This window comes from Sinohyriopsis cumingii, chromosome 3, assembly GCF_028554795.1.
Source record: "Sinohyriopsis cumingii isolate HCF-2022 chromosome 3, ASM2855479v2, whole genome shotgun sequence".
Lineage (NCBI taxonomy): Eukaryota > Metazoa > Mollusca > Bivalvia > Unionida > Unionidae > Sinohyriopsis > Sinohyriopsis cumingii.
The window spans coordinates 97,874,692-97,901,117 of record NC_142963.1 but is presented as its reverse complement, the minus strand read 5'-3'; the positions used below and the strand labels follow the sequence as shown (position 1 = coordinate 97,901,117).

Below are 26,426 nucleotides of genomic sequence, written 5' to 3'. Positions count from 1 at the left end.
CATAGCGTTGAGGACCGAAATAGGCTTAACAGACGGAAGTCGAAAGAACAGCTACAGTAAATGTTCAGTGAACCGGAGGAACAGGTTATGCAATTGTACAAGGCATTGACTTTGATTGTTCACTCGATCCTATGATGAACTAAATCTATCAGGAAAACAGATCGGCTACTTTATTTAAATATATTTTTGTTCTTTGTAATTCGGTGAAAGTTTTATTTCTAGAAGCAGAGTTTATTCCAGATGTAAAGAGTTCTCTCAGTTGTTTTATGTAATTGATTAAATTGTTGTTTACATGTATGGGGGGGGAGGGGCTCGGGTTGGTCTGTTCTATATCTCTGCTCAGATCTCAATCTATTCCACCTATAAGTTTCACCACTTATATCTATATTTACTCGAACCGGGCAATAGCATCGAGGGCTGTCAACCTCTAGATAACGAGAACCAAATTAAGCGGACACCTTTCAATTATCTTACATAGTTTAAAGCTTCATTAAAGAAACTGTTTTTCGACCAGTTGGAACGATATATTAAAGCCTTCCAATACATTATTTTATGTATTTCATTATTGTATCTAAAGATAATCTGTGAATATTTTAATAATGTATGTATGACTTATGACATGAATAAATGTATATACCTGTGTATGGTACATTGTTCATATATGTACATGTTGGCCACATTTATTATATATTAATCCATTTTGATTATGTGGTATGTCCGTTAAAATGTATTATTATTATTATTATTATTATTATTAATGCGGACTGAGCCTACTTCTTCTCTCATGGTTGCTATATTCCCCTTTTCTTGTCACGTAAGTGTATGTTGTGTGAATGTATTCCCCAACAGTTCACCGCTAGGGCGGGATTCACGTTATTATAGAAAATGCTGTTCCCACTCTCTAAACATTAAATCTCACAAGTTTCAGAATAATGCAATAGTACAAAGGTTCAGATTTTGTTTTCGATTTGAAAGACGACACCAGCATTGCAATGTCTCGCATTTTGGCATTATTCTTGGAAGATAGTTGAGGGAATGGATACATAACGCATAGATAATTGAAAATAATGTATTATATTGTCTCTACATCAGGACCTAATTATACATATATTCCTGACAATTGAAATTCATTTCAATTCTTCTATTTATACAGCTTTTAAACACCCAAAATTATGCGAATGTTTTCTTTCCGTGATTTAAATACGTGTCTGTTAGCTTGGATATCATACTAGATGCATATTCCTTGCCTTGTTTTGATCACGTGATCTCTGTAAACCAGCACACTTGATAAGAAATTCATATTTGGCTCACAGGCATTTTTTAAATGCAAGAAGAGTAAAGAGCTACTGTTTCGAGATCTCTGAATGTCACGATTCAAACATATGCACAATAAATTAAAGAAAGATACGGTAGATAGACTTGTACTTTAACATTCAAATCGTTTCAGTAATGTAGTAGATAGATAGTAATTATTTATAAGGAGGAAAGGATAATAATCGATCTGTAGAGAACGATAAACTCTAATAGAAGGACTGAAGAAAGTGGAATTAAAATGTTTAAATAATGAGATTTGTAAACAGCATTTTTCATCTTATTCCATAGATTGGTTACGAATTTCCAACCGTTATTGGAATGAGTATCTCCCTGTTTCATAATGGATACAACCATGATCATGTGGTTTTTGCGAAAAGTTGACACCATTATTACCATGCACTCTGCACCATATGATCAAATTTGGACACGGTAATTTGAATTTTTGTACCGTTCGCTGTGCACCATATTGTCAAATGTTGCCAAAGGTATACATATTTTGCTATGACAATAGTTCGCTTAGGTTTACATAAATGTATCAATGCTTCTGTACAGAGTGTTAATGATAATATTCGCAGCTTTAAGAAATTATTGCTCGAACTGGCTATTTCAACGGAGACGAGAACATAAACAAGCGGGAATAGTTTATTAGTATTTCTATCGAATCATCATAAAGCAGCAGGAATAAAATATTAGTATGTCTATACAATAATATCCAATCGTAACTAAATTCTATACGAATGATATGGATATTAACTATTAAGATATTTTTGCAGAACGTTGCTCTCTTCAATAACATTGATGTCTCTTATGTATTACTTTCTTTAATTTGCTGAAGGCCATATAGTTAATATTAGGATATTCTAATTTGTAACAATTGCTAAAACACGTATTAATTTAAGTTTGCTGAATATACAACAATTTGATTATGAAGGTAATGATTATGATTAGAGTCATTTGTAGAAAGAACACTTATTATTTGTATTGTCATTGAATTATTATCGACAGTTTTAATTACCAAAGGAGTAAGAATGATGACAGCGTTTCTTACAAACACGTAGGAAGATGTTTGATGTAATGCATAATATCTTTGGAAAAGAACTTGAAGTCTACTGGAATACATTTTTCCGTATCTTAATATCTCATTTAATTTCTCTCATTTCTGATCACACAGGATGAAATGACACTCTAAATAACAGCAATAAATCCTGGCCCTGATAGCCTGTATACAAATTGTCATTTTTTGCTGTGGTTGTGGACGGTATCTAAATAAAACTGGTATTAATGTCTCACTTGCATATATTTATGGGTGAATGAACTAAGTCAAGCGTAATCATTAGGCATAGCAACATTTTTAGATGTTAATCGTTTACACTGAACAAAAAAAATATAATTAAAATTCAAGAAATAACAACTATACAGCATTTATTGAATATAATGGAGTTTACCAGAATGATCCCATCTGACACACGCTCTCCACAAATGAACTTACGAGAAACTTTGCACTTACCTCGGTGTTGCGGTGAAATTACGTAAAAAATGTAAGGAAAGCTATCGACTAAACGTGACTAATTATTGTTAGTGAAATTTCTAAGCTGAAGTGATACGCAAAACGTTAAAATCTCCTGGTGAAAGGGGCCACGGTCTTAAATGTTAAAATCTCTTGGGGAAAGGGGCCACGGTCTTTCTGTATAATGCGTTTACATATCTGATTGTCGATCAATGCACATTAACAATTTATATACTGCTGATAAGCGTGATTTAGTTCTAAAATAGCTTGATCTTCTTCTTTTCTTCTTTTCTTTTACAATTAGAATTGTTGACTATTTTTGCATCAACTGTTGCTTAACTACCACTACTACTAGTAAAAGCAAAAGCATAGAAATAGAACTCGTCTGCAGCAGCAGTCGAAGTGAAAATATGTATCTTTGATATTGTCGACCACTAATAACATAAAGTGTGCTACAGTTACCTTGCCTGTACAAATAAGATGAGCTTTGCTTTCTTATTACTGACATATGATGCAAATTTTGAATGACTGTTGTATTTTGATATTCCACTCAATAGTATGCTATGATGAATTAGAATATTTGCACACAAAAAATATATCATGTCAGGGATTACCGGCTTTAAAGAATAGGAATACCTTATGGCAATTGAACATGAACATGTTTTTGTTTATTTTCCAATTTCTGCACATAAAGATAGTTTTTTTTATTGATTTAGCTTCGAATACTTACGTTGGTAGTGTGTATGGTGCTGCCTGCAGTAATTTTGGTCTAAATTCGCTGAAATGACAAATGTCAATACTGGTTAGTATCGCACGATCAAGATGACGCACAATATCTGCATACGGTGGAGGAACTACTTGAAGCTTCTCATGATATATTTTCTCATCATGAAAACTAGAGCTTGGAACAAATTTAAAATTACTAGTGATGTTACGATTTACAAATGTGATATGCAGAATGCGTTTTGCACTTCCTTGCCAATAAGATGAATAACAGCGAACAATTCACATACAAAATTCATTCTTGATTAAAATGATAGTTTGTGTTGTTCTCATGTTGGCATTTAAACAATGACACAAATTACAACCACAGTAACGGACAGAAAGTCAGAGGACAAACAGTGACTATCTGAGTTATTCTAGTGATAATGTGCATATAGACCATAAGGTCTCACCTTGAGTTTTCAAACATTCATTTCTGAAAAATATATATTAAAATCATTATATTCTAGTATCCTCAATTATTACGGGTTAAACCCGTTATAATGCGATGCTCGGGGTCCAAAGAATAGCATTGCGATATAAGCGGGATCACATTAAAAAAATTTCAAAAAACCTTCCCCATAGAACATATGCATTTAAATTTCAGCGTCATCAGTTCTAACTAACCTCATGATCATATATAATTTGTTTTGCTCGCCGAGTTTTACATCAAATATATTTCAAAGTGAGGTCACCTTAAATTAAAATATGGAAGCCATGCTGCCATCGCTTTATAAGCAAAATCATGTTATAACGAGTTTCGTTAAAACGGGTTTTACCTGTACTAAATATGATCGCATTTAAATGGTTGCTTCACATAAGAAGGGTAATTGTTTAGCAAATTAAGTCAAGGGGCTACATTATTTGTCTCTCCACGAGGCTTGCCGAGGGGGGAGACATATAACGTAACCCCGAGACTAGGTTTCCTTGTCTCGGTCCAAAACCCAACGTATACTCTTTCTCTCACCCAATAATTTTCTTTAAAGTAAAACAGAACTTCTCATTTGTGCAATATAGTTCACATGCAAGTGTTAATATACGGTGCATTAAAACAAATATGTTAATGAGGACTGTGGCGAGACCGTGTCATCCAAAGTACACAGTTTTTATGCGTGAGCCAAAAACTAACAACAAAAAACGTTGCATAGTATTGAGGTATTATCACATTTAATATATGTTCCATTTTCATCTGTTCCAATTTAGAAAATTATATTGTAGATAATGGAACGATACTGGGCGGACATCTATGTAGTATGGTATAGGCTATTATTATAACGAAATGTTACATGTAGCATGAATGTCCATGCAAGGGGTATCCACAGGTAATTAGTGATCTGTGTCACTATCGTATATAACTCTCCTTTTCTTTGGAGGATGTGAACTATTTGTGACACATTTGTATTGTCCTTAATATTAATTGTAAAATTACCCCCGTGTATAAAAGACCCTCGAAATAGGGACCCTAGCGGATAACCATCTGCGAAACTTTCAAGTTCAAGGATCCTTTGACAATTTATTTTTCTGTCTTGGAAAAATGGAAGTGCTACAGTGAAATTTGCTTATGGATTAATGTGTTAACTGATAAACGATTCCTTCTGGCTGGTAATTGCATTATTTGGCATTAAATATTGAAGATATATTTTTTATTCAACTGGGGCACAATGGATATGCATAACAAAATTAGAATAAAGCATGTTTGACATAACACATTTCTGGCTTTTTCTACGTTTTCTGTAGTTGTTAAGAGAGTTGGAAGACTATGAAGTGTATAGTTATATAGTCTGTGTGCATGGATAAGTGTTTTCTGTCGTTGTTCATTTCACACAGCATTGAGAATTTTATCCTATCTGTATCACAGTCAATGTTCAGGTCAGCGTCATTAAATGTAGATAACAGTATATAATTTGTTTCACACGAAGTATTTAAAACTAGTTAGGTAGCTTTATCTACATTTAATTACGCGGACCTGAAAATGTACTGAGCTAGGTCTGCATATAAGATAAAATTGACCAGCCACTACATGATGTCCGCTTATTCTGCAGCCATGTGGATACATTAGATTGTTTTACCAATACACCAATGGCCGGAAGGTATAGATCACATACCAGTTATCTCGGCAAAAGAACAGCCAGAGGTTGAAGAACTATTTCGACACCTATGTTGTGGTTCATTTCATAGGGTTGAGAGAGAGAGAGAGAGAGAGAGAGAGAGAGAGAGAGAGAGAGAGAGGGAGAAAGACTGAGAGAGAGAGAGATAGAGAGAGAGAGAGAGAGAGAGAGAGAGAGAGCGTACAGACCAGAGTCATCTTCCTCTGACAATACGAAGAACATTACCACTGTGAGTGTGTTTGTATTTGTGTCTGTGTGTGCGTGATTAGGATTTTTAATGTAGTATTAACAATCTTATAGTGATATCGCTACGATGTTTGCAGTGTTGCAGTTTATCGTGATGTCTAGCACTGGGGTATCATGCCGCAGACATGTAACATGATGTCCCATTCAGTCACATTATCCTGACACCATGTCGACCAGTCCTGACACTAACCTGTTATGCTAATGCTGAGCCCGTAGCGAGGCAGCCGTTAGTACCATTTTTATAAGTCGTTGGTGTTATTTGGCTGGGGTTCGAACCGGCGAACTCCCGCATGCAAGGCGGACGCCCTAACCACTAGTACAACCTTTGTTTCCACCAGTCGTATGAAGTATACACACAGCTACTATTCAGGTTTACCCGCGTACCAATAACGTATGTAAGGGATGGAATACTAAGTGTACACCTCTGTAAGCTCATCGTTCCCAAGCCTATGGACCTGCCACAGTAATCATAGTAGTGCTACAAGATGCAGTTGGAAACCAAAGGCATAAAGGGAGTAACACAATACTAGTAATACTACAGAAGAGACTACAAAATTTGTGTACTGATCATATGTCAGGCAGGAATGCCATTCGCGAGTTTCTTTGTGGTGTTCATTTTAACATCCGACTAACACGATACATTGCAATGCACCAACAATTATCAGACTAGGACTGTGTTAACCATTAAAACAAATCACTAACGATCGTTGGCATTAGCAGCAATAGTTACAACAATGTGATTATTTTGTTAGTACTATATATACACTTATTTCTTTACAAACTGCTAAAGATACCTTGAAAATATTAAAACATAATACCGCTCATACTATGTTTATTGTGTTAATATATCAATGAAGAAGGTGCAATTAGTAAAACTGTGAAGTTCATATAAAAACCTGCAACATCACAAAATTCAAAGTGTGACTTTTTGTCCTACCTGTAGCTAATAATTGTGAAAATTCACATTGTAGTTCTTTGTCCTCTGTCTTTCTGTCTGTGACAATTTTTCCTATTACCGACAACCACAGCGCACATAGATGTGCAATTAAAAAAATGTTCCTGCTTCTTTCTTGCCATAAAATAGTTATAAAGATCAATGAATGCTTATTTTTATTAATCCAGCACTGGGTTAATGAATAAAAATAGATGTCCAACAGTTTTAGATGGTGTTTGTTGGTATTCGGACCAGAAAGACCTGCCTTATGGAAAGGCTAGCACGGAGGTGCCTCAGTACCCGTGCCTTTGGGTCACCGCGTGCTCCAATCGACAAAATAAATAGGCATACTACAGTAACTTCACCGGCCGGGCCCCGCTGTCAACGTGGCGCATTGGGTCTCGCAATGACCGTCTTTTCAAGTACAGTAAAGGATCGCTTGTGCCAGGGATTGATTACGATAAATGTAAAACTAGTTTCTCATTAGCCAGGGAATGTTCATTTATATGTCCATATACACATCCACTCTGAACCAATTAATAAGCTCCATTATGTTCACCCGTTCAGTCGCCATCCGTAACATTGCATTCGGAACATCCCGTATATCCAGGTGTTACGTATTTAGCTGCTCCGACGAGGAAACGATCAAAAAGGGATCTTAAGAGTTACCTGAACATAAGATGAACCGAGGCTACGACAAAGACTTGATTTTCTGAGGCAACACAAAGAGCTAAACAAATAATCCGAATGATCTACTAAAACTAGAGCGAAGGAGAAGGTCGATCGTATACCATTTATACAGAAGTACCATCCAGACAACCCTAAAGTACATAAAATCATCCAGAAACAATAACCTATATTGGAATCTTATGACACACTAAAGTTATTCCTCTCAAACAAACCAGTAGCATAGGCATCATAGCCAGAAGGAAGCTAACGCAACATAAAGCCAAAACCGCACTAGCAAATCTGATTCCTGTGGTGATTAAAGGTAAAGAAAACTGTCAACGTATAACAGAAACCACACATCTTCTAGCACAGCAATGAGCAAAAAATTGAATATACATGATCCTGATAAAACGAGCAAAACAGATAATGTATTTTACTGATAACAAGTAAGATATGGGACCATCATTATATGGAAGAAACTCAAAACCTACACAAAAGGATCAATATTTGATAGGATGACAAAAGAAGCATGACAGAGTCAGTTACAGGACACTTCTCTTCCCCTGACCACACTTTAAGTGATGCAACACTAACTGGAATTGCGCACAACCCCAGCTCACAACCAGGAACGGAAAGACATTTTACTGGATACGTCACTTTAGAACATTGAAATCAAGCAGCCAAATTCAAGAAAACTAGCAGGACACATACACGAAAAAACTTTTACAACTAGAACAATGACATTTTTTTTAAACATTCTGCTCATTAGACACTCTTTGATTACTATGAAAACAGCGAAATATCCCGGACATTATTTATGGTTACATCAATTTACGTGATAGAAACAAATGCTGATATGGCTCATCCGTTTGTAAGTCTATATGAAATGATTACAATACCATCAGTTACGTTAAAGCCAAATAATCCAAATATAAATTGTTTTCAAGTCTTTATCCCAGTAGAAGTTCTGTGCTTATTGTTTGTATGTCTCTGTTTTGTGTTTGCTGTTGAAAAGACTCAGAATCGAAATCACCCAGGCTAGTGAGAAACATGTTTTCCACTTCTCGTTGTCAGTTTGTTACACACACACACACACACACACACACACACACACATATATATATATATATATATATATATATATATATATATATATATATATATATATATATATATATATATATATATATATATATATATATATATATATATAAAGAGATTATATTAATAACAAATCTCCTTTTATTTAAGTAATCATGGCTTCTTTGATCTATCCTCTATCCGTGATTAAAAAGTACGTCGGAAAGTAGATCTGATCCATCGAAAGGAAGAGAGGAAAGAGAGAAATGAATGTAACAAAGGAAAATAAATCGATTGACATATAGAAAGATGCAACTTCGGTATACATAGTACCTTTAACTTTAAAATAATAATTTTTCCTTCGGAACTAGCGGTCGTTATGTGATTGTTAGGTATATTAACAATACAAATCATTGAGTCAGCAGTAGCGTATTAATGGGGCGCCAAAAATGCTGATAAAATGTTTGTTTCGAAAATGACCAAAATTATATGTTTCTACATTTGTTACTCTTGAATCCCGACCTTTCAGCAAATTACGTAACGCAGGCAAACCGTTGGAGACCAGGGCACCTCCCATTCCCCGCAAAGCGCTTCCCCAACACCCCTAGGTGCTCACAGTGGCATCATCTCCTCCTAAGAACCTCCCCCAGCTTTGGTCATTTAAGCCTTGTATTCTGGCCCTATGGGCCATCCTCCTCGCCTTGAGCGCCGTTTACGCCACGAGCACCCGGACACCATTTATTCTTAGTACGCCACTGAGAGTCAGTTTAACAATATACGTACGAAGATTGACTGGGTTTCGTTGTACATCAATGCCGGTGCAAGCGCAATGTCTTGTAGATTGTTGATAATCTCTAAAGGTATCTGTAATTAAATATTAAAGCAATATACACCATGCATTCCTCGCTTGTATAAACGGAGAACAATGTAGAGGTAAATTGGTCAAGGGTCTTTGAGGCTATGCGCTAAATTGTTTATGAATATGTAAAATAAAGGCTATTATCATATTGAACCTAGATATATCAATTCGTATCATTGACAATTACTTTTTTCAACTATTCAGGGCCGTATCAGGTCAGGTGTTGAAAGAAGGAGGTGTTTCCAAAATTTCAAAAGGGCTCTGACTGCCTACAAAGGTCATCAAAACAAATATCTATATGTCTATTTGCTCAATGTGTGCATTATACACAAAATAAAAGGATAAATGAATGTCACATTTCATTTGACTGTAATTTGTGTGTCGAAGTTGTTTGTTTCGGGTGGGGATGTCCAGAAAACCCAGACCGCCCCCCACCCCAATTCCTGCCATACTATTTACATAGCTAGAATCTCAAGCATTGCCATAATTAGATATTAGTTCAGGGTAACCGCACATATTGTGAAGACTCATATTTATCATTCTGGTTATTTGTTCCAGATTCATCCATGAGCCTTGCTATATATATCTTTATTTCTTGTAACTCCTGGTACATGACTGTATACTGTATTATGTGTAATTTTTGTCGTTGTTGTTGTTGTTGTCGGGTATAAGATAGGCTATACATGGCGGCCAGTATTAATGGTGGAGGAAGAACCTGGGAAAACCCCGGAAAGAACCACCGACCCACGAGAAGCTACTGGCAGGCTTTCCCACGTACCCACGCTAGCCGAGCCTTGGACTCGAACATACGCAGACAGAGGTGAGATGGCAGTGATCCGGAACGGTGAGCGCTTTAGACCACTCGGCCACTGTAATTTTTGTCAATGACTGTAAATTGTAATGGTCATCTATGATAAAGATATTAGATAGCTAATATTTGGTCAAGGGTATAAAATTTTATTTTAAGATAGAAGTGTAGGCTGAGTAGAATGGTGTAAATATGTGTTTACTTATATGTGTACGATCATTTGTAATACATTTAATAATAAACCCTGTCACAAGTTAGGGGTTGTTTACCATTGGATAGATCGTTCAGTTGGGTTCTTAGAAGAATTAAATTATTTCCCATTGGATGGGTTAGGTGCGATGGGTTCTTTTACGATGTGGGATACATACAAAATGTCACGTAGCTGGTAGGCTCAAAATTTGTTTTCACTTTTTATGATTCTATATAATTAAGTAGGTCTCGACAATTCATCATCTTATTTACCTATATTTTTGTTTAACAAACAGTCGGCAGATGTATTTGATTTTGTGTTTAGATATCATTTGAAAGGAAACATTTGTTTAGATTATTCATTGGAATTACAAAGTGCGCATTGGACTAGAATATTATTCTGCGACTATTGTGAATTTATCCAAATGAGGTCTGAAAAATGTCATTGTGGTATATTATAACTGTTGGCATACCAGTAAAATCGAGAATTTTAAATTCATTTGGAACATTCGATTCTTTTGGACATGACCAGAACTTTGAAGGACTATTGCTGATTCGATTCATGGTACTAAAGGTCCTTTTAAATGATCTTTTAATAACCTTGATAATTACATTATTTCTTAATTTTCACAAAAATTGTTAGTTTTGCTTTATACTGCTACTTAGTTTATGTCAAGAGAGTCGTAATAACTTGCAGTATTTACAAAGGATGCCTTTAAAAATGATTTTAAAGTAGTCATTCACACGTATGCTGATTCTCAGAAAAGGAAAATTCTTTTGTTTTAAAAAGCACGTAAACATATGTTTACACATGGTTATTTTATTTTCTTACGTTAATACCAAATATATTTCATTGCGTGGTACAAACGCGTGATAGTTTATACTAAATTAACTTCTGAATTGAAGCTTCGAAGATTAAACTCATCCGGCTGCATGCCCATCAAGCTACCTCTCTTTTCGGTAGTCTATCTTAATTTCAATCACAATTATTTTCTGATCAGAAGATTACAACGATTTAAGAGAACTGTTGATTTGGGGTGAACCTATCTGCTGCAGTAAAATATTGAACCTTTCTAAACACAAATGTAGATCCAGTTGTGAGGTGCAACACTCCGGGGTTTTCTCATTGTTGTCAAGCTACAGTAAAAGGGACATAACTTCGTAAAGAAGCAAACATTGGGAATCTAATATGTTCGGCAAGTAAATAATATCCATGCCCGAAAGGTGACACAATTTCCATTTCTAATTCAAGCTCACAACATGCTTTTTATGCTGCTAGCAACAACTCTGGTGGCACATACAATGAAGAGTCGCATGGCATGATGAATTATATTGTGTCTTTACCTATACAAATATAAGGATATATTTTGCCTATGTGAACATATGACAAAATATGACAAATATTTCGCCAAAATCATTCTGTATTTCACCCTTAAATACGTAATGGGAGCAATTAGTGTTTTTGTCTTTTTAAATGACATGTTTCGTACATATGTAACATATTTTTTACTTTAGTTTGAGTCAGATGCCCATGTTTTAAAGACATATGCCAATACATGCCCATTATAAGCACCATCCCGGAGACTACGTGAATTTAACACCAGAAAGTTTTTACCGCGTAAAAGAGTTAAAAGTGATTACCTTCAAAGAGTTAAAAATGTATTAGAGAAATTCACATTAAATAGCTAATATGATCTAACATCCCATTCACACAACATGAACGTCGTTTATAGTCTTTTGAATCCCACATCTGTTTTCAGAAGAAATGGGCACTGCATACTCGAAGGGACATACTATCCTTCACATAACCTATACCATCCAGTTACTCATACACATAATCTAAAACGATTTTTCTAGTGCTTAAAATCCCACACCAACTACCAGAAGATCGGGGTAGTGTGTAACAGAACGAGATGAAATCACACAAATATTCTATCCATCACACCACTTATACCATCCAAAATAAGATACACGCTATCCAAAAGTCTTGTGTAGTGCCTAAATATTGTACACGTTCTATCCACAAATAAACTGTTTGTGTGTAAAGGTGTGTGTGTGTGTGTGTGTGTGTGTGATTTGGATTTTTAACGTAGCTTTAACAATGTTTCAGTCATATCGCTACGATGTCTGCAGTGTGGTTCAGTTTATTGTGATGTATAGCACTAGGGCACCATGCCGCAGTGTAAAGGAAGGGACAAAATCTCACGAACATGCTATCCATGACATCATCTGTTACCATCCGGTACCCGCAAGACACAATCCAAAATGCTTTGTGCTGTGCCTAAAATTTCACATAAGCTATCAGAAGATCTGAGTAATGTGTAAAAAAAGGAGACGAAATCGCCCAACGATGCTATTCAATACACCACCTATACCATCTAACGCCCTATGCACACAATCCCAAAAAGACTAGTATAGTGTCTAAAACTCTACAATTACTATCAGAAGAATAGAGTTTGAACAAATGGACTAAATCTCACAAACATACTATCCATCAAATCACCTATGCCATCTAACATCCCATGCTCACAATCTAAAACGTAAGTGTGGAATGTCTAAAATTCACACTTACTATCAGAAGAAAGGCTTTGTATGAAAGTAATTGACTAAAGTTTATACATATACTATATATTATATCACGTATACTGTCAAACATCCCATATATAGAATCCAAAATTCTTCATTTAATGTCAACACACATACTATCTGATGCAAATGGTAGTGTGTAAACGAGGCGACGAAATGACACAAACATACGATTCAAAACATGACTTATATCATCCAATAACGTATAGACGCTGTCAAAAGCATAAAATAAATATAACGCTGCCTTTTTATGAAATTTATGATGGACAAATTGATAATGAACATGTCTAATTTAGAATTAGTCGTTGTCTTTAGAAGCTCATAAAACGGTAACCAGGTGTTATTTTCTCATTGTCCTATTACACCACAAGATAAAAGAACAAAAAATGCGTTCTTAATTTTCTGTGCTTTACCTTCCTCTATCTCTCCATGCAGTGTAAATGTTAATTCTCTCTCTCTCTCTCTCTCTCTCTCTCTCTCTCTCTCTCCACTCGTCTACGACATTAATGTACCGTCTATCGTCACACAATACAGTTACGATTTCATACATCGTATGTTACAAAATACCTTGCTAAACCGACCGTCGTCTGATACAGTTGCATTTTCACACTATATGTAAATCAAATTTTTTAAGTGCAAAAGTTGATTAGTTTCGGAACGCAAACTGGTTTTCAATATTTAGTGTGTGTACTGATTTTCAGTATTTAGTGTGTATGTAAAATGTTACAGTTCAAGAAATCTTCAACTTGACAGTAAATAGGTAATAACTTGCACTGCATGTTTTGAATCTTGGGAGAAAAAATAATATGAACAAAACGGCCAAAACATATGATTATTACTGCCTACGTCAAAGGTAACAATGTATTAAAAGCTGATATTTTGTAAGTTGATTGCAAACTGCCGATAGATCAAGACGTGAATATTTTTTACTGTTCTCTCACCTATGATTAAAGGAATTTTGTGAACGTGTTTATAATAGTCTCCAGACATCTGCAGCTAAACATGACACCTTACCATTTGGGACATATAACACATGTTACCTGCAGACGTCATTCGACAATAACTATAACAATCCTTTTCTAAAAATTGATGAATGATATAGGTAATTACCAATGAAAATTTCTCATATAGAATTCATTGTTGTCGCCATAAAGTCATAAAAGGGTAATCTGGTGTCGATTTCTATTTGTCCCATAATGCCACAAAATAGTAGAATAAAAACAACTTCCAACGTTTCTGTCTTTTGTGCCCTGTCCCCCTCTCGTTTCTCTTTATCTCTCTCTCGCGTAAGATAGTAATGTTAATTTCCTATCTTTCTCTACAGCATAATGTTACTTCCATATCTCTCAAAAATAGCTGTCACTTTCATCATAAATAATAATAATAATGATAATAATAATAATAATAATGATAATTTATGGATGGTCTGTAGCCACCTTATGCTAAGAAATTCTTGAAAAGGTTGCGTCTGTTTGAACTAGACCATAAAGTTGTGGAGTTCTTTTACGTTGTTCATTTGATATTTTTTCATTGTGCACACATTGCTCAAAGGAGATATTCATGTTTCTAAGTAAAATAAAATGTGGTATAGATGCTGTGCTGGATAGTATGCTTGTGAGATTTCATCTCCTTCTTATCGATTCTGCCATTATTTATGATTGTAAGTGTAGATTTTGTAGACACTAGAAAAGACATTTTTGATTGTGTGTATGGCGTGTTGGATGGTATACGTGGTGTAATGAAAAGAATGTTTGTGCGAGTTCATCTCCTTTCTGTCAACCCTACCTCTTTCTTCTGATAGTAAGCGTGGGACCACAAGACAAGATGTTTTGGAATATGTGTATAGGGTATTAAATTGTATAAGTCAGCCGGTTAATAGTATATTTCGTATCTCTCTTTTACACAATACATCTATCTTATGAAAGGTTGCATCTTACTTTAGGTACTATACAAAGCATTTTGATTGTGCATATGGGATGTTCGAAGGTATAGGTGATGTGATGATGCAAAGTATATTTGTGATATGTAGTCCCTTCGTTTACAAACTGCCATATTCTTCTGATAATAACAGCAGGTTTTTATACATCACACAAAACGTTTAGCATTGTGTGTATGGGATGTTGGATGGTATAGGTGGTGTGATGGATAGTTTATTAGTGCGAATGCATCTCCTTCGTTTGCACACTACCCGTTTCCTCTGATAGTTGTTGTGGGAATTTAAGCACTAAACAAAGCATTTTGGATTGTGTACGGGATGTTGGATGGTATAGGTCATGTGATGGATATTATGTTTGTGAGATTTAGTCCCTTCGCTTACACACCACCCCTTTCTTCTGATAGAACTGTAGATTTTTAAATAGTACAGAAAACATTTTGGATTGTGTGTTTGCGTTGTTAGTTGGTATAGGTGGTGAGATGCTTAGTATATTTGTGCATAGAAATAGGTTATTGTTACTACGTGGGTTTGGTGGAAAGCTATGTAGTACTGTTACTACAAGCAGCAAAGAGGGTGAACAGACCTCTTCCTAAAACGTTATTTTTGAAAACTAAGGCTTGTTACGAAAACGAAACAAATAAGGTCACTAACGCTAAACCAAAACCTTTCAATTACCGAGAGTTTCTCTCCAAGAGTCTCTCTTGGGGGTTATTTTTTTGTTGTTGTTACTTTATGGTTGTCTTTAGTGCTTTTCTAAATTTGTATGTGCGTTCGTTTACCCACCGGACGTCTCAATGAGGTCGCACTCTCTCTGCTGCTATAATTAAATCATTGTTATATTAATAATGGCACCGGGTATGGAATCTTATACAGCTAGATTAGCTAGAGAAAGATTAGAAGCGATTAAGAAATTTCTTCCTGTTCGTGATGATTTTAGATAAAACTTCAAGAACGTCAAGAATCACAAGTAGAATATGCAGAAGGTACACAAAAATTATTCAAACCTGTTACTGAAACAACTAAACCCCCTTCTTCCTCAACTTTAAAAAATAGCTGAAAAAACTGAGGAAACGTCGAGACTTTACAAGATCTTCCTGGTCGAATGCCTCAACCAGCAAAACCTATTACTAAAGAAAAATAAATGATGAATAAATAGTCGCAGAATTACGTAATAAATTTACTGAAGATGCTTTAAATTTAATCGATAAAGCTGATTCAGGTGAATTTCCAGTTATTGTTGTATGAAATGAGGAAAAAATGTTGAGGCCAACATTTGGAAAATATATTTCCAGTCTACAACACTGGGCTGATGGTGTTTTATAAAATTAAAACTGGAAAAGGTCGAATCGACACAAAAAGTGCATCGTACATAGGATACATCAGGGCGGTAAACGATGTGCATGATGAATATGAAAAACAAAAACAGCAAGAAATGAGAGAACAAAAACGGCGAAAGAAAGAACAAAAACAGCAGAAAAACGAGAGAGAAATTCTTCCATCTGTTCAAAAATTAATTGATAAATTTATACCTGGAACGTATGAAAAAATTAAAAATATGAATGATGATCAATTACTGCCAATGATTCTACCAAAACATCATGGACCCTATGAGGATGAATATCGTAAGATGATCTTTAAAATTCGTCATAATAAGGGTGGCATTAGTAAGGGTGATTTAGGTTTTGATAAGTTCACTGCAAAAGTAGATCAACTAAGAGCAAAACAGAAGAAAGAAATTGATCCATCGACAGTTCCACGTTCTGAATCATCTACTAAACCACAACCTCCTAAGCAAGAACCTTCCTATCAGCTTCCTCCACCGCAGCAACAAATATAACGACAACAAAAACAACTACAATCTTCCGAGTCACGAATTACTTGGTCACAGTCAGAACCACAACCTCCTCAGCAAGAACCTACTGCTTATAGATATATATTTACCGAAGGAAGTCATAAATTATTTGATAACCGAGCATCATCAGTAATGATTTCTTCTTTTTTAGAAATAGAGAAAAATATTTGAATTAAGATTTTGTTGAACGGGTAAAACCTGAAGAATGGATTGCTACAGTATGTGCAGCCCATAAAAATCGAGATTCTTTAGATACTACTAGTCAGGATCTTATTGACTTTAGACAAAAAGTAATGAAAGGTAGAGAGGGGAGATATAAAAGACTAGCTAAAGAAGCAAATGAGACTGTTGAAGAAGCTAAACAGCGATATAATGACCCTGATGAAAGTTACGAATCTAAGTCAGGAGCTACTGGAAGTGGTTTTACTCAACTACGCCAGGAGGAAGCGGTCTTATTGAATGTCCTAACAATATTCTTTCTGACGTAGATAGATTAGAAGTTCTGAATGGAGGAAAACGTGCAGGAAATAATTCGCCGGAAATCATTAATGAAATGTTATGGATATCAATGTTTATCGTTATCTCATTGATGAAATTGCTGATGATTATTACAATGATTAGATAAATAAGTATAAAAGAAATGATTACACATCATGCTCAGTCATGGTCAGGGTAGTAAACTCACCATTGCCAACTTACAAAGCGATTTACGGAGATGAACTCGGTGATGTTGTCATGGGTTTATTCAAAAGGATTGCTCCAAACGCAATACCGATTGTAAAACAATTAGGGTTGAAGGCTATTGAGGCTGTTCGTGATAATGGCATTGGCTCTATTGGTAATCTTGCAAGTAAAGCGTTCTCGACAATCCAGGATAGACTAGCTCGATTAGTGAAAAGAACCACAACCAGTAAAATTACACAGCACTGAAGTTATGCCTGCAAATGTCAGTAAAATAATAAATGAAGCCGCAAATAAAAAACTATCAGAGTTAGCTGGTGAAGCAGAAAGAAATATAACTGCAAATGTAATAGCAGGAAGTGGTCTTCGTTTTAGACGATGATAAATATAATAAAATGTTTAAACGTGTATCTGATCCAGCATTCGACATGGACACACCGATTCTCAAAGATGAATCGATACGTGATTATCAATTTTATTCTTATTACGCACAAGAACCAAATCAGCGGAGAAGAATCGAATTACAAGTTCAAGATACAAGCAGATATTTCTTACCCGCTGAAGCATTTATTGAAGTAGAAGGTGAAATTTTTAAAAAGATAATACTGAATTTGCAGATATTTTGTTAATAACTGTATTATGGCGTTGTGTGACAGAGCTACGTACATGATTGACGGAAGAAATATTGAAACCATTCAAAGGGACGTTCATGCTGCTACAACTGTATTATTTCTAGCAAGATATTCAGATGATTATACAAGATCAGCGAGTCCAACAATGATGTTTTGAAAAGACATTACTGACCATCCTGACCATAGACCTAATCTTTGGGTACAAGTAGAACAAGATACTCAGTCTAATCCACAACCACCTGGAGCGATAGATCGACCCGCCGCATTGATTGGTAATCGTAGAAGATATTCATATGCAATTTCATTATCCCACATCTTTGGATTTTGCAGAAATGTTAGAAAAGTAATTTTCGGAGCTAAACGTACAGTTGCACTTGTAAGAAAGGCTACTGGCGATGATGCAATCTGGCGCACTGCTTTCGGTGCTGGTGATGTTGGTAAAGTAATACTGATAAAATTTTCCTTGTGGATGACAGTAATGATTCCAACAATTGCTGAAGAAAAAATTTTTATTTATTTTATGGGTCAAAGCGGTAAATCATTGTTATCGTGGTTAACAGTGACAACATAGAGTGTTCAAAGTAACACTAATGCTTTATTTACATGGCATATAGCATCACAGTTAGATTTTAGAAATCTGTATCCATGCTATTACTTTTCGCTGGAGTATCTTGATTTAACACGACAAACTGTCGTTGATATACACTTCCGAGCTGAGTAAATAGAGGACTTATTCCAAAGTATAGAGCAATTGCAGTGGTGATGGTGGACGAATGCGAATTGTTGACGCACCAGTAGAAAACATGTAATTAAATCACTTATCGTAATATAAAAATGTCGTATAGTCACGTTAATGTCACTCTGACTTCCGGTAAGGTGAACAAATTACAATGAAAACTTGCAAGTAAATGCGGAATAAAAATGTCACTAAAAAAAGATCAAATTTCTAGTGGCGGTCCAAACAAATTATCATTAATCAAAACTCAGCTCAAACATTTTAATAAGGCTTTAGAATAAAATACCGGAGTTCAACTTCATCTTTCTCCGAGCGCTATTAAAGATATAGAAGTTGGTGGAATATTTCCACTTCTTGCAGCTATACCAGGTTTAATAGCCGCTGAAGCCCCAACCATTACAAAAACATCTGTACTAGGTGTTTAAAGCGGTAGCGCCGGTAAGGTTAGTAGTTTGCTTATTGATAAAATAACAGGAACAGGATATAAGAAAGGGAAGGGGTCTAAGATTACTGGGAACCCCTTCTCAGAAAAGGTCTGAGACTTCTAAGAACACTTCGCTACTTTTGTCTATGTCAAATTTTGATTTACTCGATGCTGTTAAAATAATTAAAAATAAAAAATTTCATATGTGTTTTTATGCTTAATCAAGTACAGAAACAGCCTCACGATATTGAAACAGGTATAATAAATCTTGCTAACAGTTCTGGTCCAGGAACTCACTGGGTTGCATACGCAATTGATCAACGTGGAATTGTTTATTTTGATTCGTATTGGTTGGCACCACCAACTGAAGTTTTAAAATATATAAACACAATAAAATCTCCACTCTGGTATTCAACATTACCAACACAGACAATAACAGATCCACTGATATGTGGTCGTGAAGTAATTAATGTATTCATTGCCATATCTTCATCAACATTACCACGTCATATCGTCGTGCACGCGTCGTTTTAAACAGATCTTAAAATATAATGGTTGATATTTACAAAAGATCTTTTCTAAGTGTTACCACTAAGGGCAAGACAAAAAAGATGATATTGATTTGCCAAATTACTCTACTAAAGATGAACTCGCTGATATTATGAACGTCTCTGGAGTTGATCGAGATGAGGTCGTTATTTGTCAGGACAAATACGGTGTTTGAAAGACGAGCAACATCAAATGGAATGATATAGTCCGTAGAGTTCTCCGTGCTACTACGGATAACATTCCAGTATTTACTGACTGTGGTAGAATCAGAGACTCAAATATATCATTCGCGACTATTAGAAATGAAATGAAGCGTTGCTAATCGTTTGCGGAACACCGTTGATACAATGACGGGCGAACTCAGTATGAATGGAAATCAGATAGTTGTTTTAAGAGATCCTACATTTGATGAAGATGCCGTACCAAAAAAATATGTAGACGTTGGCTATAATACAGTAGATACTAAATTATCCACGCTACGAGCTGAGTATGACGTTTACGTAAATATGTTTATGAACACTCGTAGAAATTTTCAAGAACTGAATAAAATCGCCGATGATTTCTTTGGCACCCCGTTGACTGTTGACTTAAAACTCTCTGATATTAACACAAAAATTGGCGATATTAAAACGGCTATATCAGAAATTGAAACGATAGATAAAAACTAGAAGGTGTTATAAGTGGAATTCCTGAGATCGTTCAAAAAATTAATCTGGATAAAATTCCCCACAAGCAGATTATCAACATGGTAAATACAGTAACGTCTGAGCAAGTATTATGGTCACCAGTCAATAAAACCATTAAACATCGCGCTGAGGTTACTGGTATATACAGGCTCTTAGTACTTGGTGCTGTAACATATACAATATCTACCACGGTTTCACGGCGTTATCCACTAACTGGATCTCCTGGATCTATGTTAGCAATCTTTGATCAGAACGACAAGGAAACATATACTGTGGAAACCGAAGAAGAAAAAGACTTGGCTTGATTTATTATTGGTGCCTTGAATTAGTAACTAAATTCCCACCGAATTAAATAATGAGTATTCCTGTCAATGTTCAACGTGATGTTTCAGCGGAACATTATAGATATAATGAAGCAGGTGAATGGCAAAAAAATATCGTTGATTAGAATATAGAGAAAGTAAAGAAGTATCGCAGGTGTTTAGTTATCGTTGACATAATTTTTTATTCAGTGTCTGTTGTTATCGCTGAAACCGGCGTATTATTATCAACAATAACAATGATGGCACCAATAGTTGCAACAATTTGTGTTTCAACTGCAACAACGATTGCTGGGATTCTCAATATCATCGCAAACAAATATGTACGTGTATAAATGCCAAATTACATGATTCTATAAAAAAAAAATACACACAGCAACGTTAGCATACTCCAAATTATTCTCGTTATTATCAACAAGTCTTAGTGATGGGAAACTATCAGATTGTGAGATCACGGATATGATCAAAAGCTACAAAGAAGCAATGATTGTGATTGATTTAGAAAATCAGGATTTAATTAATAATGTCAAAATCCACTGACATCGCCAAGCGAGCTACTACAACAGATTGTAAATAATACAACTCCGTCAAAAACTACAATGATATCAGTAAGCTCAACTGATCATGAATTCAGTGTTAACTTTCCAACTGCAATTCCAGTGAAAGAAATCGCACTGGCACAATTGCGAGTATAGTACAGCTGGCCAAATATCAGATCAAAATCATTTGGTGGATTACCAGTGAATACTTCGCTTGTATTTGCAAATAAAAATAAAGATGATGAAATTCCCGATTGGTAGGTTGCTTCTATTCATACAGGTAAATATAAAATCAAAAACAAATCAATGATGAATTTCAGCACAGAATAAAATCAATAACTGGAAAAGAAGCAAAAATAGCTATAACAGTTCACGAATCAATATTATCAGCTGCTATTGAAATAAATGTGCAAGATTACGTTGTAGATATTTATCATTCATCGATTAGTCATCAGTCCGGTCTGTTTTAGGATGGCCTGAAATAGCACCAGAGTATCATAGACCGCCTGAACCAAAACGAGATGATTTTATCACAAATGAGAAAAAAATTTATAACAACTCCAAAATATCGAAATATTATTCCGTGGAATGGAACTAATGATGTATATGATATTCATAGTGGCGAAATAAGATACTTGGACGTTTATAACATGTATGCCGACCCCATTCATTCTGAAGTCTAACAATCAATCGACAAAATACGAAATCTGTTTTTGTCGTTATCACAACATTATAATGATGATATAATACAACAAATCATGAAACAATACATCTAAATCAATTGGAATCAGATTATAATCATGTTAATGACACTTTCATTAAGGAAGTATTTAACCACGCTATTTCTTTCCCCCGCCCTAGAAAACCATTTATCAATCATTATAAAATAATAGAAAAAAATAGGACGGACCAGTTGATTCTACATATTTAGTACCAAAATTTAATAAAGAGGAACTAACATTTTTTTTACTGAATCTCGCTAACAACTAGTCACGACAGAGACCCCTGTTGCCATATCTTTCATTTTCATCACTACTTTCACTTTTACTCTCACTTTCATAAGTGACAATATTTTCGCTTTCACGATCTGATATTATCTTTCTCATTTGTCTTACGCATGTATTGATGATTTTTTGTTGTTTCATATTCGTTAGGTAATTTTGATCGGATATTCTCAATTGCGATCGAAAGTGGGACGAATTTTTTCACTTCGATATCTTTCACTGTTGATAAAGATTGTAACATAATTTGATGAATGGCTTTAATCAATCGATATTCGGCTGATAGTGTCTATCCACCTTCAAATGTATGATTTTGTAATGATTCAAAATCAGAAATATTTTTCTCTGAATCAAGTTGAATTTTTATGCCGTCATGTTTTTATTATTATATTGCAGAAATATTAGCAATAGTAATTTCAAAATTCATTTTATTATATATATATGATAAAATATATATTTAAAATAAAAGATATTAGGTCATCACTGACCGTTTTTGAGGATGACACAAATACATATAGAAGCATATTTACAGCATTGTATATAAGCCCATATTTACAGCATTGTATAAGCATATTTACAGCGTATAGATACTTAATTCTAATGACGTCAAACTGACATTGTAGACATATACAATCTTAACTCTAAGGACGGCACAACATAAAATCTTAATTCTAAGACGGCACAACATATACGGGAGCCTTCTCTACGTTCAACATATTTTTGCACACACACACTATAATCAACCCCGGGAGAGTGCAAAAGACCACCCACCACGTGGCGATAAGGTGGGGAAGGTGTGTTTTTCCTGCTGAAGTTCTTCTTTAGCAAAATCGATAAATATCGGATCCGTCGACAGTTGTCTGTCAAGGGTCTCTATCGCCAGACCGCGACTATCAGAGTTCTATGCTCTAGCATTGCACTACTGTACACTTTTGACAGATGCCACAGTACTGAGTAAAATTACAGCGTGGATACATTTCTATTTTCCAAAACTGTAGAAAATAATTATATATATATATATATATATATATATATATATATATATATATATATATATATATATATATATATATATATATATATATATATATATATATATATCTGTCTTGACAAAATCAGGTTTTGAAAAATATATATTTCTGAACAGAACTATTATTATGAACATGTAGCCGCGTGTTGTTGTTCTGCCTTGATTTCGGTTGTAAGATAGAAACCATAGATTATCCTTCTACTAATTTGAACTATTATACAATTATGTTACTTCACTGATATTAATTATGACATAGATTTTAATTAATTAATTACGATGACAAAATGAATTACGATCTATGGACAATCATATACTACATAGTTATTTCTCTTCCTTTAGGTCATTGACATCATGAAAGGGAGGAGTAGTATGTACAAAGGGGGATATAAGCACATTTCCATACCTTTCCATACTAGCAACCTTTATTTCCGTCTGCAAACCCTTGCATGGCTGAGGAATTTTGTTGATTATTATGAAGAAATAACCGATGATCATAGAGCACTTGAACCAGAATTAAGAGAGTTTAAGAAATTAATCAGACTACAATCGAATAAAGTTTAGTGTGAAATAATGCGTGACATAATTTCAGAAACTCCTATTAACAATTTTTGGAATTTATGGCGACCAGATGATTTGATAGTTGCAAGTAGAAAGATAGTTTGTGATACACTTCAACCACAATTATTTTTGTTACATAAAGCAAAATTTTTAAATCTACTCGTACTTGTGTTAAATAATATTGTTTTAATTCATGTCAGAGTTGTTGAGAGTGCGTTATCTATGGACAAAACTCCGTGAACGCTAGGATACGCAATGACGATTCATTCATCACAAGGATTAACTATGTCTGATACAAATGTTTGGATCGTCGATGATCGTATCTATTGGTCAAATTTAGTTTACCTCGCAGTGTCTAGAGTTAGTAAAATATCTCAGCTGCGGAGAATTTTCATAGACTTTACAGAAACCACTGACAACAACAACAAAGTTGTTGTTGGTGATGTTATTGACAGCGATATAGTAAGAAAAAAATTAGTTATAAATAATGTGACATAAAAATAAGCGCGACTTTGATCTTGATGCTGAATTTATCATGACGTAATGTTGTGGCAGTATTCAAATAACGATCCAAGACAATTTACCGTATATAGAATTAATAATAAGTTTGGTCATACACTGACCTGTCTTGAATGTAACCGACGTCGAGGTGCTAGTTTACAAAAGTGAATGATGTGGTAATTGTGTGTCTTCTGGAATTACTTGTAATTGTTCACGTACAAATCCACGTTGAGGAGCAGCTGAATCTAAACGGCATATTGCAGGTCAACCCGTGGATCTTACCACGCTAAATATTGTATGTGTCTTACTACTCCAAATAGGGCCAGTCGCTCTTTTTGTCAAGATCACCAGGTTCATATAAATACCTGACAGTAACATTACCTAATACTGGTTGTACTGGTACATGTTGTTTTGTGATCGCATTAACGGGTTTCATGGCAGTTGTTCGAGTAATTTCTTTATTTAATGCAGCTATTACATTTGGTAATATTGCAACCCATTCACGAGATCTTATACTTTTCTGAATTATTTCTTTCGTATATTGATATCCAGATAACCTCTCAGCATGAAACTACACCAAGAAATTGTTTGCCATGACCAACCTGTAATCGTTGTGGCCATCGCAAGGGTCCTCGTTTGTAAATTCGTTCAAAAGCAGATACAACTTCAGCAGCGGTTTTAGTTGATAGTAGTTCTGCTTTGTTATACCTTTTTGCAACGTCAACGACAGTCAACGCGTATTTGTATGTCAATTGACGTCTACCAATTTTGATAGTATTCTGTAGTATAACTTCATTAGGAGTGCTGACATCAAAATGTGCATGCTGAAATTGTTTAGGTGATGGTAGTTAATTTTGCCATATTGCCATATTTCCTGTCGTCTAACCATTTTCTGCAGCAGAACTTGTACCATTTGCTGCATCAGCGAGTTTGATAATTGCTGCTCTACCTGTCCAATATCCCCTTGGGCTATAATAAAACGATTCCATTATTTTAATAATTGGTTGATTAATTACGGGCTCCGAATAATAATTTACCTCTCATTGCAGATTTTATTGAAAATCCAGTTAATTTTTCTTTAAAAGATTAATCTTTTATGGAAATTAATGCATGAATTATTACCACATCTGCAATATGTCTTTTTTGTAAATCATTGATTTTATATGCAACATCATGAATATGACACGCTTTATCAATTTTATTTATTGGATATTCACCAGGTCTAGGTTGATCTTAGTTATCAAGTTAAATATCAAGTCTGGTCCCAGAACCACAATAATTATATCCTGGTAGATATTTTTCTCCTGGGCATTTAGTCCATGGAGTTCGTGGTAATTTTCCTAATGAAGCAGTAATATCACCACCGATTTTACTGGTAGAAATAAATTTATATTTTTTGTACCACATTTTAGACATTTACCTGTAAGTGCACGCTTTTTATTTTTTGTTATTATTGTTGTTAACATACTCGTAAAAGTATGTGCTCTGCATTGAACACAATAAAGATTCATATTATTTATCATATTTCTACAACATGGATGGCACTGATTTCTCAGCGACACGAAAGCAAGAGCCAGTAAAACATATTTCAGAAATACCGAATTCCATCAGAATGATTATAATTGGCCCGTCATGATCAGGTAAAACACAATTACTGCTTAAACTTATAATGAGATCTTTAAAGTGGGACAAATTATATTTAGTTGCACCATCATTTGATCATCAGAGATGCTATGATGTACTTAAAGTTTTAAATGAAAATGCAAAATTGTTAAATGAAGATGGTGACGACATTATTAATTTTATAACTGATATTGATGAAGCACCGTCCGTAGATGAGTTAAATGGATTTGTCAATAATCTCGTAGTATATGACGACGTAATGCTGGATAAACAATCAAATCCAGGTAGAATATTTT

At 34.8% G+C, this 26,426-nt stretch overlaps 1 protein-coding gene across 6 annotated transcripts in view; it reads right to left on the bottom strand.

Moving 5' to 3' along the window:
- Positions 1 to 26,426, bottom strand: part of LOC149803361 (uncharacterized) — a 102,836-nt gene that overhangs the window by 12,570 nt on the left and 63,840 nt on the right. For all 6 annotated transcript variants that reach the window (XM_089953062.1, XM_089953064.1, XM_089953061.1 and 3 more), the window contains exons 14-15: positions 9,404 to 9,484; positions 3,552 to 3,599 (exon numbers count right to left, since the gene is read on the bottom strand). In XM_089953062.1, coding sequence (XP_089809188.1) covers positions 3,552 to 3,599; positions 9,404 to 9,484 — 129 coding nt within the window. The remainder of the gene's footprint in view (positions 1 to 3,551; positions 3,600 to 9,403; positions 9,485 to 26,426) is intronic.